The sequence below is a fragment of the Chionomys nivalis genome, chromosome 1 (genome assembly GCF_950005125.1).
Source record: "Chionomys nivalis chromosome 1, mChiNiv1.1, whole genome shotgun sequence".
Taxonomy (NCBI): domain Eukaryota; kingdom Metazoa; phylum Chordata; class Mammalia; order Rodentia; family Cricetidae; genus Chionomys; species Chionomys nivalis.
In genome coordinates this window covers 61,410,436-61,424,548 of record NC_080086.1, presented here as the reverse complement: position 1 = coordinate 61,424,548, position 14,113 = coordinate 61,410,436, and the positions used below count along the sequence as shown (strand labels likewise).

Sequence of the window (14,113 nt, the reverse complement as noted above, 5' to 3'; positions counted from 1 at the left end):
CTGTATTGTAGCTTGGGTCCAGCATATTGTCTTTGAGAACCTCACTTCAGGAGACCCAGATGCCCATCGGGGTGTGGCCTGTCATCTCATGGATAATCAGAGACCAAAGCAGCCACCTGCCAGAGATGTTGGCCACACAGCATCCCCAGGGTAGGTAGCTGTGCTATTTTGCAGGTGCCTCCCATCAGCCTCCAGTGATCAGTCCTGTGGCCACCAATAGTAAACCAAGACAGCTTCCTGCCCCCCAAGGGCTGGCATCCCCATTCCTCTGCAGGCAGCCTGTCTTTGCTCCTGCGTCTTACAGGCTTCTCCTAGATCTTCACATTGGCCCTGCTGCCTTGGTCACTCCTGCCTTCCTCATGCCTCTGACCTGGTTTTCAACCCAGCTCATTGCTTTGTCCTCGGCTGGAGCTGTGGATGCTCTGGAACCCAGGAGAGATACAGCAAAACACCCTCTTGATCCAGAGTTGAGGGCTGGCCTTGAGCCTCTGCCACCCAGACCCCTTGACAGCCCTGCTCAGAGCCACCACAGCCCTGCCTTCTATAAGATGCATGGCAATCAGACCCTGCTTGCCCTAATCATGCTTGATCACCCCATGCAGGGGCACTGATTGCTGCTTTGAGAGGTTACCTCGCTCCTGTGTGGCAGGGTTGGAGCCCTTGGCAGCCTAACGAGGGTAATTGAGGCAGAGCTGATTGTGCCAGAAAGTCGGGAGGGCTCAAGAGAGATAAACGGGCCATGTCATACCCCAAACAGGACCACACTTGCTAAATCTGGTTCCCATGCAATTTCATGGTGATTACATTGACACCCTGGCCCCGGCTTTAAAAAAAGAAAAAAAACAACTGAGCAGGCTGTCAGGACAGACCAGCTGGGAATGGAGGAGCACCAATTGTGATTTATGGAATGCCACTGGAGTCCAGAAAGGACTGGAATGAGAGAGAAGCAGGCAGGCGTGCTTCAGAGCCCATGGGGACCAGTGTGGCCTGAAACTTTTGCTCCTTGGCCTTGTGCAGTGGATGAACAGCACAGCAGGCATCAGACAGGAGTCCTAGGTATCAAGATCCTCCTACGGGGGTGGAGCACCACCAACGATGGAGAGCTGCCTCCTTCAGTGCTATTGCACCCAATTCCACACAGCATTCTTCCCTGGTGAGAAGGGCAAAGATTGGGCACCTGAACCAAGTCATCCAACCCCATAAAACTGAATGAGTTTGCCCATGGGCTGTCCCACCCTAGACTCCTTAGTCCAAGGCCATAGTGAAGAGAGACCCCTGGCACTAAGGAAATACTACCAACTCTGTGGGCAACTCAGGAACCCAAGGCCACAGCTCTGGGTCGTGCATGCACTTCTGGGTCGTCCTGAACCCTGGGACAGAATATGCATTGTAGGTTATCAGGGCCTCAGGGGTCCTGCCTCAGATGGATCTGGTCCCAACGAGGATTTCCCATGGTCCTACCACACAGGCCACCAGGAGGTTCCCCCTGTCCTTGCCTGGGTTCAGATATGAGGGCATGCTGTTCGTGTTTTCAGCTTAGATGAAACTGATGTGGCACACGGGTCTATTGGGTTTTTGGGTGCATTGCCTGTGTGTTCATCATACCAAGCCCCTGGTCTGGAGCACAGACGTTCCAGAGTGCCTGCTGTCACCTATGAGGTACTGCCCTGAGGATGTGACAAGCTCCTATTTCTGTGGTACCTCTTAGGTCCCTCCCTCGCTAGAATTAAGACCCAGAGCCACAAGCTTTAGCAAAAATGTTTAATCTCTCCTTAATGTGTGTTTATTTACAAGTACTAAATCTGAAGAACCGTAAAATAGGAAATAGCCATATATTTACAATCTGATGGCTGAGCGTGTTGGCTCTGCCGCTTCCTGGTCTACTCAGACCGTCCAAATGACCATTTTTTTGGGTGGGGGGGGGTAAAGGGAGTGTTCTGCGGCATTAAAGGACAGCTAATCATGGGCTTCACCTTAAAAATAGCTTTCTCTTTCTAAATATATCTACTCTAGCTTGTGTAGCACCGATGTGAGCCACCAGATCCAAACTGGGGGAACTGGAATAGGGGGTGGCGGTCGGGCCCCTCTGTGCCAACAGAGGGAGCTGGCCTGTGCCTGGAACTCAATGCTGTGCCTCTTGGGGACACATCAAGGCCCTAATCCCTGCTGCTCTCATCAGCTGTCCAACCATAAGAGGGTGGGCCAGCAGGAGAGCACAGGGCCAGCCCAAGGCATGTGGAAGCCAGGCACCCAGGCTCAGCTTTTAACAGCCTAGGCACTCCTGAGTCTGGGTTCAAAGGGGGAAAACCAGGCAGGAGGTTAGGGCTTTGGGGGACAGAGCCCACGGCAGGACGGCAGTGCCAAGAATGTTAGGGCCAGGCTGGCTGGAGTAGTATTTGGCCACCCCCTTGGCCTAGGACTATAGAGGTTGGCTCTGAGCATCTACCACCCAGTGCACAGTGGGCTCCAAACCCAGGCTATATCTAAGCTGGAGTGGAGCCCTTTGCAGGGTGCCACAGAGATGGGTGGCTCTTAAACACCAAGGCCAGCAGATGTCAAAGTCCGGTCCAGGAGTGGCAGAGTCCAATCCAGGGAGGTGAGGCCTGGCCCTGATGGCTGTGCCGAGAAGATGCCTGGTGAGACCAGCTAGGGCAGCTCGCATGTAAACAGATACGCTAAAGTGCTTGCGAACAGATGCCCTGGGGAGGCTGCTCCAGGTGACCTCACCACCCACCTATGACACCCACAGGGGCGTGGTGGCCTGGAAGGGTAGAGTGAGGCTGGGAGCCTGGGGGCCTTGGGCAGGGTGGTAGGGCTGGATAGTGAAGGCATTGAGCCTAGAAGCTGTGCGTGGTCCAGGCAGAGCTGGAAGAACTAGGGGCTTCTATTTGAAGCCCACATCCAGGGAAGACTTTAGGGGAAATTGAGACTCCCACCCAGGCACAGTCCGGAGGCATCAGAAGGAAGAGAGGGTTATATCCAAGGGAAAAACCCCAGGCAACAGGGGCTACTGAGAAACGTTATATCCAGGTTGGCTAGACTTGGCTCTGACCCCATATCAGCCCAAAGAGTGAGCCACAGAGACACTTGACCAGAGTTCAAGGCCTAGGGCACCCAGGCCCCTTGACAACCATGTTGGAGGAGCTCCCTGAGTCCTTGCACCTGCCCCACAGCAACCTAAAGGCGCAGCTCTAATCTGACGTCCAACCTGTCCCATCTGGCTCCCCAGCTTGGAATGTGAGGGAGTACAGGCTAGCAGCCCATGGCATGGAGTACGTTGTCCCCAGCACTGAGGCTGGGCCTGGCCACATTCAGCTGTCCCTTAAAATCCATTATAATCTTTAGTACCATCGAAAAAGTGAACTTGAAAAGAGGATAGGCCGCTCGCTTGCTTTTCCAATGACTAATTAATTTAAAAAACATTAAAAAAAAAGGGTCTAACCACCTCTAGTATTCAACACTTGCAGTTCGAAAAGATCAACTCAGACTAAACGCTAGCACAGTCATGCAGGTCCACAGCCTCTGTACCCGAAGTTGGGGCACCCGGTAGCTTGGGCAGGGGCTTCTTCCGTCTGTGGGAAGCAGAGGCCACATCAGATGGCAGCTCCAGGACCCTTGGCTTTGCTCTCTTCCACCTGGGTTCCTCCTGAATTGCCTTTCTGTGTCTCCTCCCTCAAGTAACTGTACAGCACCCCACTGGGGCTGGGGCCACATATATATATATACATATACATATATATATATATGTACAGGGTCCATTAAAAATGTGTTCTGTTGCTCGTTGTGGATAAAGGTGGACACAGCTGACCTCCGGTCCCTTGGGTCACTGTCCATGGCCAGCAGGATGGCAGAAGTACCCTGCCCTACCCCTAGGGCAGAATGCAGCAGGATTTCTTGTTCCCTTAAAAAGCAGTACCCAGATGTCCCACTGCGGGGGCCAGGACACTGCTGAGATGCCGGACTGGAAGCCACTGGGGAGTGTCAGGAGCAGGGAGGAGAGAGGGTGATGGGATAGCGGTCTGCTACCCTCCTGAGCTCCATGGAGGGCAGAGCAAGGAGCAGGAGCGGGGAATAAATAATGGGAACATGCACTCTGACTGGAGCCTCAGGCCCGGAGGCTCCCAGAGGCACAGCCCTGAGGACAGAAAAGGGTTTGCCTAGCCGTTGTCCGCATGTCACTCAGGAGCGGGGTCTGCAGCCCCTCCATAGGAGGGGAGTAGAGCCTCTCCCCAACAGAAGGACGTGGCACTCCAGCCTTGGCCCGCGCAGAGCACGCGGTGAATCTGAGGGTGGTGGCAAGCACGGGGTGCTGGAGTAGAGGCTAATGGGACAGCCCCAGGCTGTGGCTCTCTTTGCCCAGCCCTGGGTATCTCACCTCTCCCTCAGACTCTGCCCGCTGGTAGCAGCTGGAGAAGCCAGGAACTGCAAACTGGTCCAGTCCCTTGTCTTGGTGCCCTCCTTCGTTTGGGAGGGCCTGGCCTTCTATCTCGGCCCCTCAGAGGCCACCTCTCTCCCAGGAAGGCCACCAGCAGCTCTTGCCAAGCAGCAAATATCCTTGGGCAGAACCAGCCCTGCTTTGCAATCCTTGCCCCAGGGCAGCAAGCCCTAGGCACAGAGGTGGCTCGGCAGGACCCTCACATCCACAGCGATAAAAGTCAACCCTGCACGGCAGGGAGAGGAAAGCGAGGGCCAGGACCCAACTGCAGCCCCCACACCTGGCACTCGGTATAGGTGAGCCAAGGGTTGTCTCCTGGGTCCCCCTTGCTGCCCTCCTGCTCTGCCTCCTGCTGGGTGGTCACTTCTAGGGCTCAGCTGCTCAGGGCCATCGTGTCCACCACCTGCTCCAGTTTGCTCCGAAGCCGCTGCCTTCGTGCCTGCTCATCTTTTTCCAGCGCTACCAGAATCTGCGGAGGACCAGGGTGGGACGGTCAGGGTTAGGGTTGACTACCCACACATATGGGCTGAAAGCTCTAGGAAAGCCTGCCTGGGTACCGCAAATGACATTGCTATGCCTAGTGGGGATTTGGGGATCAGTCAAGACCTGACTCTATCAGTTCCTAGCTGTGAAAACATTTCTGATCCTGATTCCTACAGCATTCCAGGGTGAGCCTCCAAGATCATCACTTCTACCCTTATCCACTATACCAACAGGCTCTGATTCCTGACTACGGCCTCTCCCACCCGACCCCGCTTTCCTGGGCTATAGCAGTGCCCTACTCCCTGCCATCGGTTGTGGCATGGTCACTGCTCTCTCCTGTTGCTGGATTTCTTACGGCCTTAGGTTGTCTTCTTGAGGATCACACCTCTACCTACAGTCATTAGGCTTCCCAAACCCCAGTCTATGTGGGAGCCCAGGCTCAGTGTCCCATCCTATGCTCTCAATCACTACAGCCTGAGCCATTCCATGCCTGGTTTGGTGCCTAGAGCCCTTCTGAGCCCATAGGCCCATGGCCTTAGACCTGTCTCTGTGGCTACCCACCTCCAGAAAGGCTACCAGGCTATCCACCTCACTGGCTCAGCACAGCCAGCAGACCTCCCTGCTTCTAGACCTGTAACAATCCATCTAGCTCAGGAACATAGCCAAGTCCAAAGCCTCCACACCGAGGTTACCCAGGCGTGTCTACATCTCCTGTCTGTCCCCAGGTGGGCCCTAAGTTTAGCCATGTGGACTCTAGTGATCTTAGCCAGCCAGGTCCACTCTGCCTTAGTGCTTGGCACTGTCCACACATGCCCAGTCCTTAGCCATTTGCACCCATATGCTCTAGCCCAAAGTAGAGACAAGTCACCTCAGAGATGAGCCAGGGACCTATTCCTTGGTAAAGGACAAGGAGCTTCCTATAAGACCCACTCCAAGGCCGACAACACCGACAGCTTCTGCCTAGCCACAATAAACTGTTATAGATCCACAGCTGTCCACCCTTAGAAGATACTGTCACCTTAACTCTTCACCCTGCTCCCAGACTGTTCTGTGTACTCATAATCTCTGCTCTCCTTATAGTCCCAGAAACAGCTGGGTGGTCAGGTGGTCAGGTACAGTTCTGAGATACAGGTGGATCCAGGAATTGGGGTGGGGGTGGGGGCTCACCTCGTCCTTGTACTTGGCGATGTAGGAATAGATCTCATGCAGGGCACTCATGCTGTTGAACTGGCTAAGATGCAGTCGGGACTGCTCTGCTAGGTAGGCGCTCATGTCTTGATCACTGATGGCGGGCATCTTGGCAATGTCAGCATAGTACCTGACAGTAGGTGGCAGGGTCAACATGGGTGGGGTTACAGGGCCTACCCACCCACCAACCTCTGGCCTGAGCCTGCACAACCTCTGTTGGCCACCCACCTTTCGACCCAGCTCTTGTAGTTGGGGATGTCCTTAGCATAGAGCAACTTGTTGGAGGGTGAGTCTTTGCCCAGCTTGTGCTCTGACGTGGAGCAGGAGTCCATGAAGGTCTGTGCCACCACGGAGAGACAGGCATCCGTGATGCTGTTCTTGTGGATGTCAAACACAAACTGTGGGTTCTTGATCACGTTCACCCAGAAGCGCAGGGGCAGGCTGTGGACAAGCAGGCCCGAGACTGCTTAGAGGGACCCCTCTGCACCCTACTTTCCTTCTGTACAGCAGGTAGAAGCATGGCCAACCATCCCATAGGCCTGACCCTGTCCTCCAGAGAATGAGTGGATGTCCACATATCCAAGTGGGGCAGGGGAAGCCCCTTACCCCACAGGCCAGACAGGACAAGCTGCCCACAACCTGGCAACTCCCAGAGCATCATTCCACATGTCTAACTTACGTGCAGGGGGCATTCCTGACATCTGCACACTGGCTTATATCCCTGCTTCTGTGCTCAGCCCCTGACTGAGGACATCCATCTTAATACCTACCCTCTATGCCCCACAACACCTTAGACAGCCTTGGCCAAGCACCCAATTATCACACGTGCTATTCAAACAGAAACCAAATGAAAGTGAAGACTGAGGTTGTTGGTGACCATAGGCTTGTGCCAAAAAAGTGGTAATTCCACATGGCTGAGGCAGCTGCTCTAGAGTAAATCTAGAGGATTCCATACAGCAGAGCCATCCCGGCCAGTGCTGCCACGCAGCAGTCCCTCCTTTGCTGGTCCCTGACAGGCAGCACTGATGGAGCTGGGGTTTAGGCTCCCACAGTCCTGGAGGGAGGCAGCAGATAAAAGCCAAAAGGAATGGTGAGAAGGAAGAGGAGGGGCACAGGGCTCTGCGCTGAGGCCAGAGCCATCCAGCATAGCGTGCTGAGGGACAGGAGACTAGGGAAGCTGATGACCGACTGGACTTAGAGGCCAGAGCACAGCTCCAGGGAATAAGGAGTTGACAAGGTATGGGTATACTCTGGTGGGAATCCTCCGGTAGGGTAGGGTCCTAGAGGGGAAGGAAGGGTCTGGAGATAGCGTACCACCTTGATGGGGAGGAAAGCCAAGGGACCAGTCTTCAGTCTAAGTGACCTTCCTCTAAACTTGTGAGTTATGGGGGTGAGAAGACCGCACATAGGTGGAGCCAGCAGGGTCAGGGCTGCACATAGAAGCCCATAACTATGCCTGTCGGCCAAAACCAGAGAATATTGACCGGCAAGAGGCTGTGGGGCCCATGGCTAGGCTGCAGGCAGCTAAGGCTGGTTCACAAACATAGGTGGTCTATGCTAGGAAAAGGTAGGTCAGGGATGACACAACAGTAGCCATGGGAAGCACAGAAGTGAACTCACTGGAGTCCGGGGTGGCCTCGACTCTTACCTGCTGTATAGAGCTCCACACTTAATGCACATGACCTCAGAGTGGCCTTTTAGAGCCATCTCTATCCCCAGATGCCAGCATTACACATCATTGAGTAGAGGCTTATGCTAGGAATATCACTTCCTCTATGCTATCAATTGGCTCGAGCTCACTAAGCTGTTTCTTGCATGGCAGCCCCTCACCCAAGCAATTCTTGTAGACTTAAGAGTTGTAGGGTTGTGACAGGATCCAGGGCGATCCTGGCACTGTAGGGCCTGGCCCACTCTGCCTTGCCCATGGCAGTCCCATCCCTGGTGCATGCCCATCACCAGTCGCACCAATTGCTCTTCCAGGTATGGCGCACATCAGAGTCATGGATCTGGTGTTTGTCGGCCTGCTCATCCAAGAAGTCAAACATGTACTTGATGGCCAGAGGCAGAGCAGAGCCACGGTGCGCTGTGCTGAAGATGGTCTCAAACAGGTCATCCACGAACTTCTGCAGTGTCCCCTGCAGGGTGAGGTACTGAGCTTCAGAGCTGTTCAGGGCACCAACCTCCTAGATGGCCTTGACAGGTCTGCAGGAACTCTAAATTTGGCCTACCTCCATACACCTACCTTGGTGGCCAGCAGCCTTGTCAGGTAGATTTCAGAGACCATCTTACTTCCACGATCACCCTCGCGTTGGTCCAGGTGGTCATGGTTCTTTACCAGGTGCCACAGTTTTGTGCCACTTTCCAGGTCTGGCGTGATCATGGGTGTTCGTGAGCGTAGGCTGTCGGGGCTACTGGCTGTACGCAGCATGCTCTCTGCAGGAATAGCCTGTCAGCTGGCAGGGCCACTTCCCTTACCCGTGGCCAGACCTGCCCCACCCAAACAGTTTTCCCTCAGATTCTGGGGCACCAAGCCTCCTTCCAGGTATGTTGGGAATGACCACTGTGGCCACATGAGCAGCATGAGGCTGCCTGGTTACAGTCTATGGGGAAAGACACGGCTTCAGAATTGAAGGGAAGCCAAGAGTCCAGTGACAGGCCACAGCACTTCCTTTAATCCTGACATCCAACACACTATGGCAGAACACTAGGAAAAAGGCATCCAATCCAGGTCCACCGCCCACCCACTACCTGGCTGCAACCCTGCTAGACCCTCACCATATCTGCTGAGAGACTTAGTGAAGGTAGAGGAGTTGGAGATGTTGTAGGCAGATGTCTGCTTGGGTACTAGTGCCACCGATGAGCCATCTGTCACCTGTAAGCAGATGTCAAAGATATGAGTTACCAGGGTGCCAAGATGTCCTGCCTAACATGGGGGACCTGAAGACACTCTTCGTTCTGCCCCTGGAGGCAAGTCATGCCACCACTCTGAGTCTCCATCAAGACAGTTCCAGAGCATATAATCCCTTAGGCATGGCACAGTCCATACCTGGCTGGGCATGTTCCAGTTTAAGGGAAGTTTTCCCTTAAAAAACTTCCAGAGTTGGGTAGCCTGGTTCCTGGATGGTAGGGTCACCTGATAGTGAGCCAGTGTGTTTAGAGTTGGGTGGCCTGGTCCCTAGATGGTAGGGTCACCTGATAGTGAGCCAGTGTGTTTAGAGTTGGGTGGCCTGGTCCCTGGACAGTAGGGTCACCTGATAGTGAGCCAGTGTGTTCAGCCTCTTCCAGTCGTTGTCAATTTTGGTGGTGACGTCCTCGTCCTGAAGGATGATGCGTGCCATGCGGCCCTGGCGCCACTCTACAGGAAGTAGGGTATTGGAGGTGGCCTTCCTTCCTTCCCTCCCTCCCACTCAAGCTCCTCATTCTGCTGGTACACAGAATGAAGGAGTGGGGAAGTGGCAGGGAGTGGCTTGCTCTGCACTTGGGGGAAGAGCCTGCATAGAGTAACAAGCTGAGGCCCCTCCATCCACTGAGAGCTCCATTCACTGGCTCAGAGGTGGTACGGTCATTGGCTGGCCCTTCATCTGCTACCTGGATGAGCCTAAGAGGTAGACCTTGTTTCACCCAGATCCAGGTCCAGCCTTTCCAGCCAAGTCTGTCACAGGATCCCCTCTCTCAACTTCCCCCAATGCAAAGGCCTGTCCCCTCAGCCCTGACAGCCCTGACTTCACAGAGAATATCAAACTCACAGCTTGCTTCTTTTCCTCCATCACTTTACTCTGGCCTGCAGACCCCAGTTTACCCTGTCACCTCCCTTGCAGACTTTCCATTGGATGCCTTCTGGTAAGCATCCCCTACCAGCAGGACAACTGGCACTAGGGGATTGGCTTCTGATCTGAATGCACAGGGACACTTGGCCTGCCACTCACCCAGGTCCATGTCCCCAGCCTTGGGCCGCTGTGAGTAAGGCACACCCTTGTATACAGCATCCAGTAGCTTCTCCTTGACCTGTGTCACGGTGTCGCAGTTCAGCCCCTTCACAGGAACCTCAGGTGCATTCTCATTCTCGGGGTTCACACAGTTCAGGGTCTGTGTGTGAGGAGGGTGGTATGGCAGCCTTAGCCCCACCCCTTGCTTCTGCCAGTCCTGCTCACTCAATTCAGTGTCATTCGAAGGGGAAGACCCAGGACTGGGGGCTCACCAGGGTCTTGTAGTCAATCTGCTGCCGGATGAGCTTGTCCTCACTCAGAGAGTAGCGGGCCTCCCCTGTGATGGCATCAATGGGGCCCTTCTCCATCTGCTGCTTGATGGCACAGTACAGCATGAAGAGCGGCTCCCCAGCACACTCCTGTGTAGATGGTAGGGTGTGAGCTGGGGCCAGGACCTAGTCAGCCCTTTAAAGGCTATCGAGTTGCTTCCAACAGCTCCATCTCTCCTCTTATGAGGCAAGCCTGTCTTCTCTGAAACCAACACCTGTGAGGCAATCTAGTGAGCAACAACCCCAGTGTCCTTGTGACACAGATACGGAAATCTTTGATAAGGATGAGGTACCAGTTAAGGGCAGGCATGCATGGACAGCACGCCCATGGAAGGAAGAGCAAGGCAGGTGGACCCCTGCCCTCGGCGCACACCAGGTGTGATCAGGATCTCCTGGATATCTAGGGACCCACATAGATACAAGTCCAGCACCCCACTAACACCCTGCTTCACATGATCACTGACAGAAACACGCTGACTCCTGAGGCTCCACACCACCAAGGGACAAAGGAACCCACAGCCTTATGCCAAGAATAAATGGTGCCTCTGGACACTTGGTAAGGACCTGGCACTGTCCCTGCCTCCAGCTAGCTACCTGTCATCTGGCTCCCTTCACTACAAGTGTGAATCATATCTAGGCCCCACCCCGGAGCCTTTGCCTGTCACTAAACCCCCTTTAGGTTCTCCCAAGTCCTGGATTGAGGCAGGCAGTTTTGAGAGCCGCAGCACAGTGTTGGGAGTTAATCACTGCTGAGTGAGCTGAATAAAGGAGAAGCTATCACAGGAAAAGCTCACATCACTCAGCAAGGGGAGGGGAGCAGCTGGCTGGAGCTCAGGATGGTCCCATGGCCCTGAATGTCCACCCGACTGCTGGCATCACTCGTCACAGTGGCCACTGGCTGACTGAGAATGCCCAGGCAGGAGGTGGCCCAGGTGGGTCCTTGGCAAGCCCACAGTGACTCTGCTCCTGGACCCAGATGCTCTAGACCCTTGTTAGCATCTGAGGTAATTAAAGAGACAGCTGCTAAGGACCGGCCAGGAGCATAGATCATCCGAGACCTTTCGACAACACTCCTGTCTTTGAAATTATGTTTCATTTGCAAAGTTGGCTTCATTAAGTCAGCCAGGGAGGAGGAGGGAGGGGGAGCAGGTTGGGACTCAGAGCCATCAAAGCTGCCTCTTTAGGCAAACACTACCTCATAACATTCCCCAGATTAGATGTCTGCCCTAGGGTTCCTAAACACAGTAAAAAGAGCAGAGGAGGCAGGCAAGATGCCTGAGGCCTTGAATGTAGACCCACCCAACCCTAACGCATCTGCCCTGCAAAAGCCAGGGCTTCTTAGCAAAAACTCCGTCTCAGCCAGGCAGTTCACCAGACCCTGAAGGCAGCCATTCCCCGCTGCCAGCCCACACCATCACTTTCACCAGGCCTGCCAAGACTGTGAAAGAGCAATCAGAGATGAGAGCCCAGAAAGGAGGCGGGCCCAGAAAGAAGCTGTCCTAAGCCCAAGGCTTTCCTCTCTCTGGCCCTATTTCCCTGTCCCATAACAAGGAGAACGTGGGACCTCAGCTTCCTCTCAACCCTGTTGAGGTGGAGAGAATGGCCCTTTCATACAGAGAGGCAACAGAGCAGCAGCTTGCCCATCTGCAAGGAAGGCAAGGCAGATCGCTACCTCATGCCTCATGCATCTCTAGCCTAGGAGCTGCAAACGATGGGATGCTGGTATTTAAAACAAGACCAACACAACAACAAACGTACCATATACTAAAGAAAATAACTCTAGAAAACATGCAAATGTTGCTGCAAAGAAGATGAAAGTGGCCGATTAAGCAGGAAGGTTAACTTGCTAATAAATGCCGCCGAAGCAGCTTGCTGTCCGTCTACATGTGCTCATCTATGGTGATGGAGTCAGTCGCCCCCACGCCAGGAAAGAGTCTTGGAGTATGCCTGGTCACCTATGGTCACTCTGGAAGCCACCACTCTGGAACCACAGCAGTTACACCAGAAGCTGGCTGTGTTGGGGAAGAATTCAGATTCTCCTAACACCTGCCAATGTGACAGAGGACAATGAAATTGACAACACTGTGGTCACACTGTGGAACACTACACACCTGCCAAGAGGGCAAATACCATGTGCCAACTTACCTGAAAACGTGGGCCTAGCCCTACCTGGGGTGGGAACTGGAGGGAGTGGAGTACGACACAAAGCACAAGGTGTGACAAGAAGAAGGCTGAGGAGTGAGTGAGGTGCCCCGCACCAGACCTCACTGTGAAAAGCACTCAGGACGGGTGAGGCTACTCGCAGCATGGGAAGCTGAGGTAGGAGGATCACTTAAGCCAGAACTGCAGACCAGAGTAACAATGCAGCCAGAATGCAAAACAAACATTTGAACAAAACCTGTTCCTCTACCTATGGACATTTGCTTCATTTCAGAAACCTGCCTAGGATGACGCACACTGAATATGGCTGTGACCAACAGAGCCGAGCGCTGCCCCTCTATCCACAGATGTTGTTGACAGTGTAGTGACAGGCAGAGCAAACTACCTGGCTCATGCGTTCTCGTCACCAGTGATCTGTGGGGCAGGGATTGGGCTCAGACCCTTCCCATGTGCAAACTCATGAAGCCTGAGACCAAACCCCCATGCATTTCTTCCCTAGTACAAACTGAGCTGTGTGTGTGGTGCGGTTATGCAGGCCAGAGGCAGACATCCCAGCTGTACGAAGACACCGTTCATACTTCTCAGAGTGGCTTATGACCTGCACTTCTCCAATAGTTTTCTACTGTGTACTGTAGACTGTAGCTAACCACAAGCAACTGACCCAAAGGCAAGCCCAGTGGCTGCTCAGGGTCATATAGATCCGTCCACAGACAGGTCTGCAGCCACGTGGGTGGATTTAGCCAGCCATGCAAGGCTGCAATGGACAATTCCACTTGATTCAGAGGCAGAAACTACAAAGGGGGTACAGTGGAGGGAAGGAGAGGGACAGGAAACACTTCATGATGACATAGTTCAGGTTTACAAGACAAACAGTGCAGATGGCAGGTACCTGTACACTATAGACACTCAGGAGACTGAGGCACGAAGGGCATGAGTTTGAGGCCAGCCTGGGCTATTTAGGGAGGCCTTATCTCAAATAAGACAAGGTTTGCTGAGATGACTCAGTAAGTAAAGGAACCTGCTGCCAACTCTGACAACAGAGATCACTCCCTGGGACCCCCAGGGTGGAAGGAAAAAAACCAACTCCTGCATGCTGGAGTACATACACACGGTGGTATACACCCGCAGAATGAAGAAATAGAAATGTCATTTTAAAAAGTTTAAAAGGTGGTGAATTTTTGAATTACGTGCATTTTAATCCAATAAAACAGTTTTTAAGTCTTAGCATGTTAAAGAGAGACCAGCCGTTGAGCCATGGAAGGGCGGAGGGACTTGTCTCATGACTGAAAGCAACGGCTCTGGAAAGCTATGCAGTATGTGCCACAAGCCTTAGAGGCCAGAGAAGGCAGAACTATGGCAGCAGGAGGGTCTGGTGCCAGCTCAGGGGGAGGCACTGAGGGCATCCTCTCGCAGCACCACACAGCAAAGCCTGTTAAGAGGCCTATGTGTGGCTCAGTGGCCACAGACAGAGATGGAACAGGCCTAGCCCAACCTGGGCCTACTCCTGGGGCAGGTCAGTCTCCAGGAGCAAGGCTCCAGCATGGCCGCCTGTGGCCTGGCCTTGGTATGTGAAGTTTCAGTTCCCACTGCCC

At 53.8% G+C, this 14,113-nt stretch overlaps 1 protein-coding gene across 1 annotated transcript in view; it reads right to left on the bottom strand.

The window, feature by feature from the left end:
* Positions 1-1,764: 1,764 nt before the first annotated feature.
* The window catches only part of Plxna1 (plexin A1), a 46,533-nt gene continuing 34,184 nt past the window's right edge, over positions 1,765-14,113 (bottom strand). Inside the window, exons 24-32 of the mRNA XM_057759922.1 lie at positions 10,305-10,451; positions 10,033-10,192; positions 9,358-9,461; positions 8,882-8,978; positions 8,349-8,539; positions 8,072-8,241; positions 6,335-6,547; positions 6,086-6,236; positions 1,765-4,904 (exon numbers count right to left, since the gene is read on the bottom strand). Coding sequence (XP_057615905.1) covers positions 4,809-4,904; positions 6,086-6,236; positions 6,335-6,547; positions 8,072-8,241; positions 8,349-8,539; positions 8,882-8,978; positions 9,358-9,461; positions 10,033-10,192; positions 10,305-10,451 — 1,329 coding nt within the window. The 3' untranslated portion in view covers positions 1,765-4,808. The remainder of the gene's footprint in view (positions 4,905-6,085; positions 6,237-6,334; positions 6,548-8,071; positions 8,242-8,348; positions 8,540-8,881; positions 8,979-9,357; positions 9,462-10,032; positions 10,193-10,304; positions 10,452-14,113) is intronic.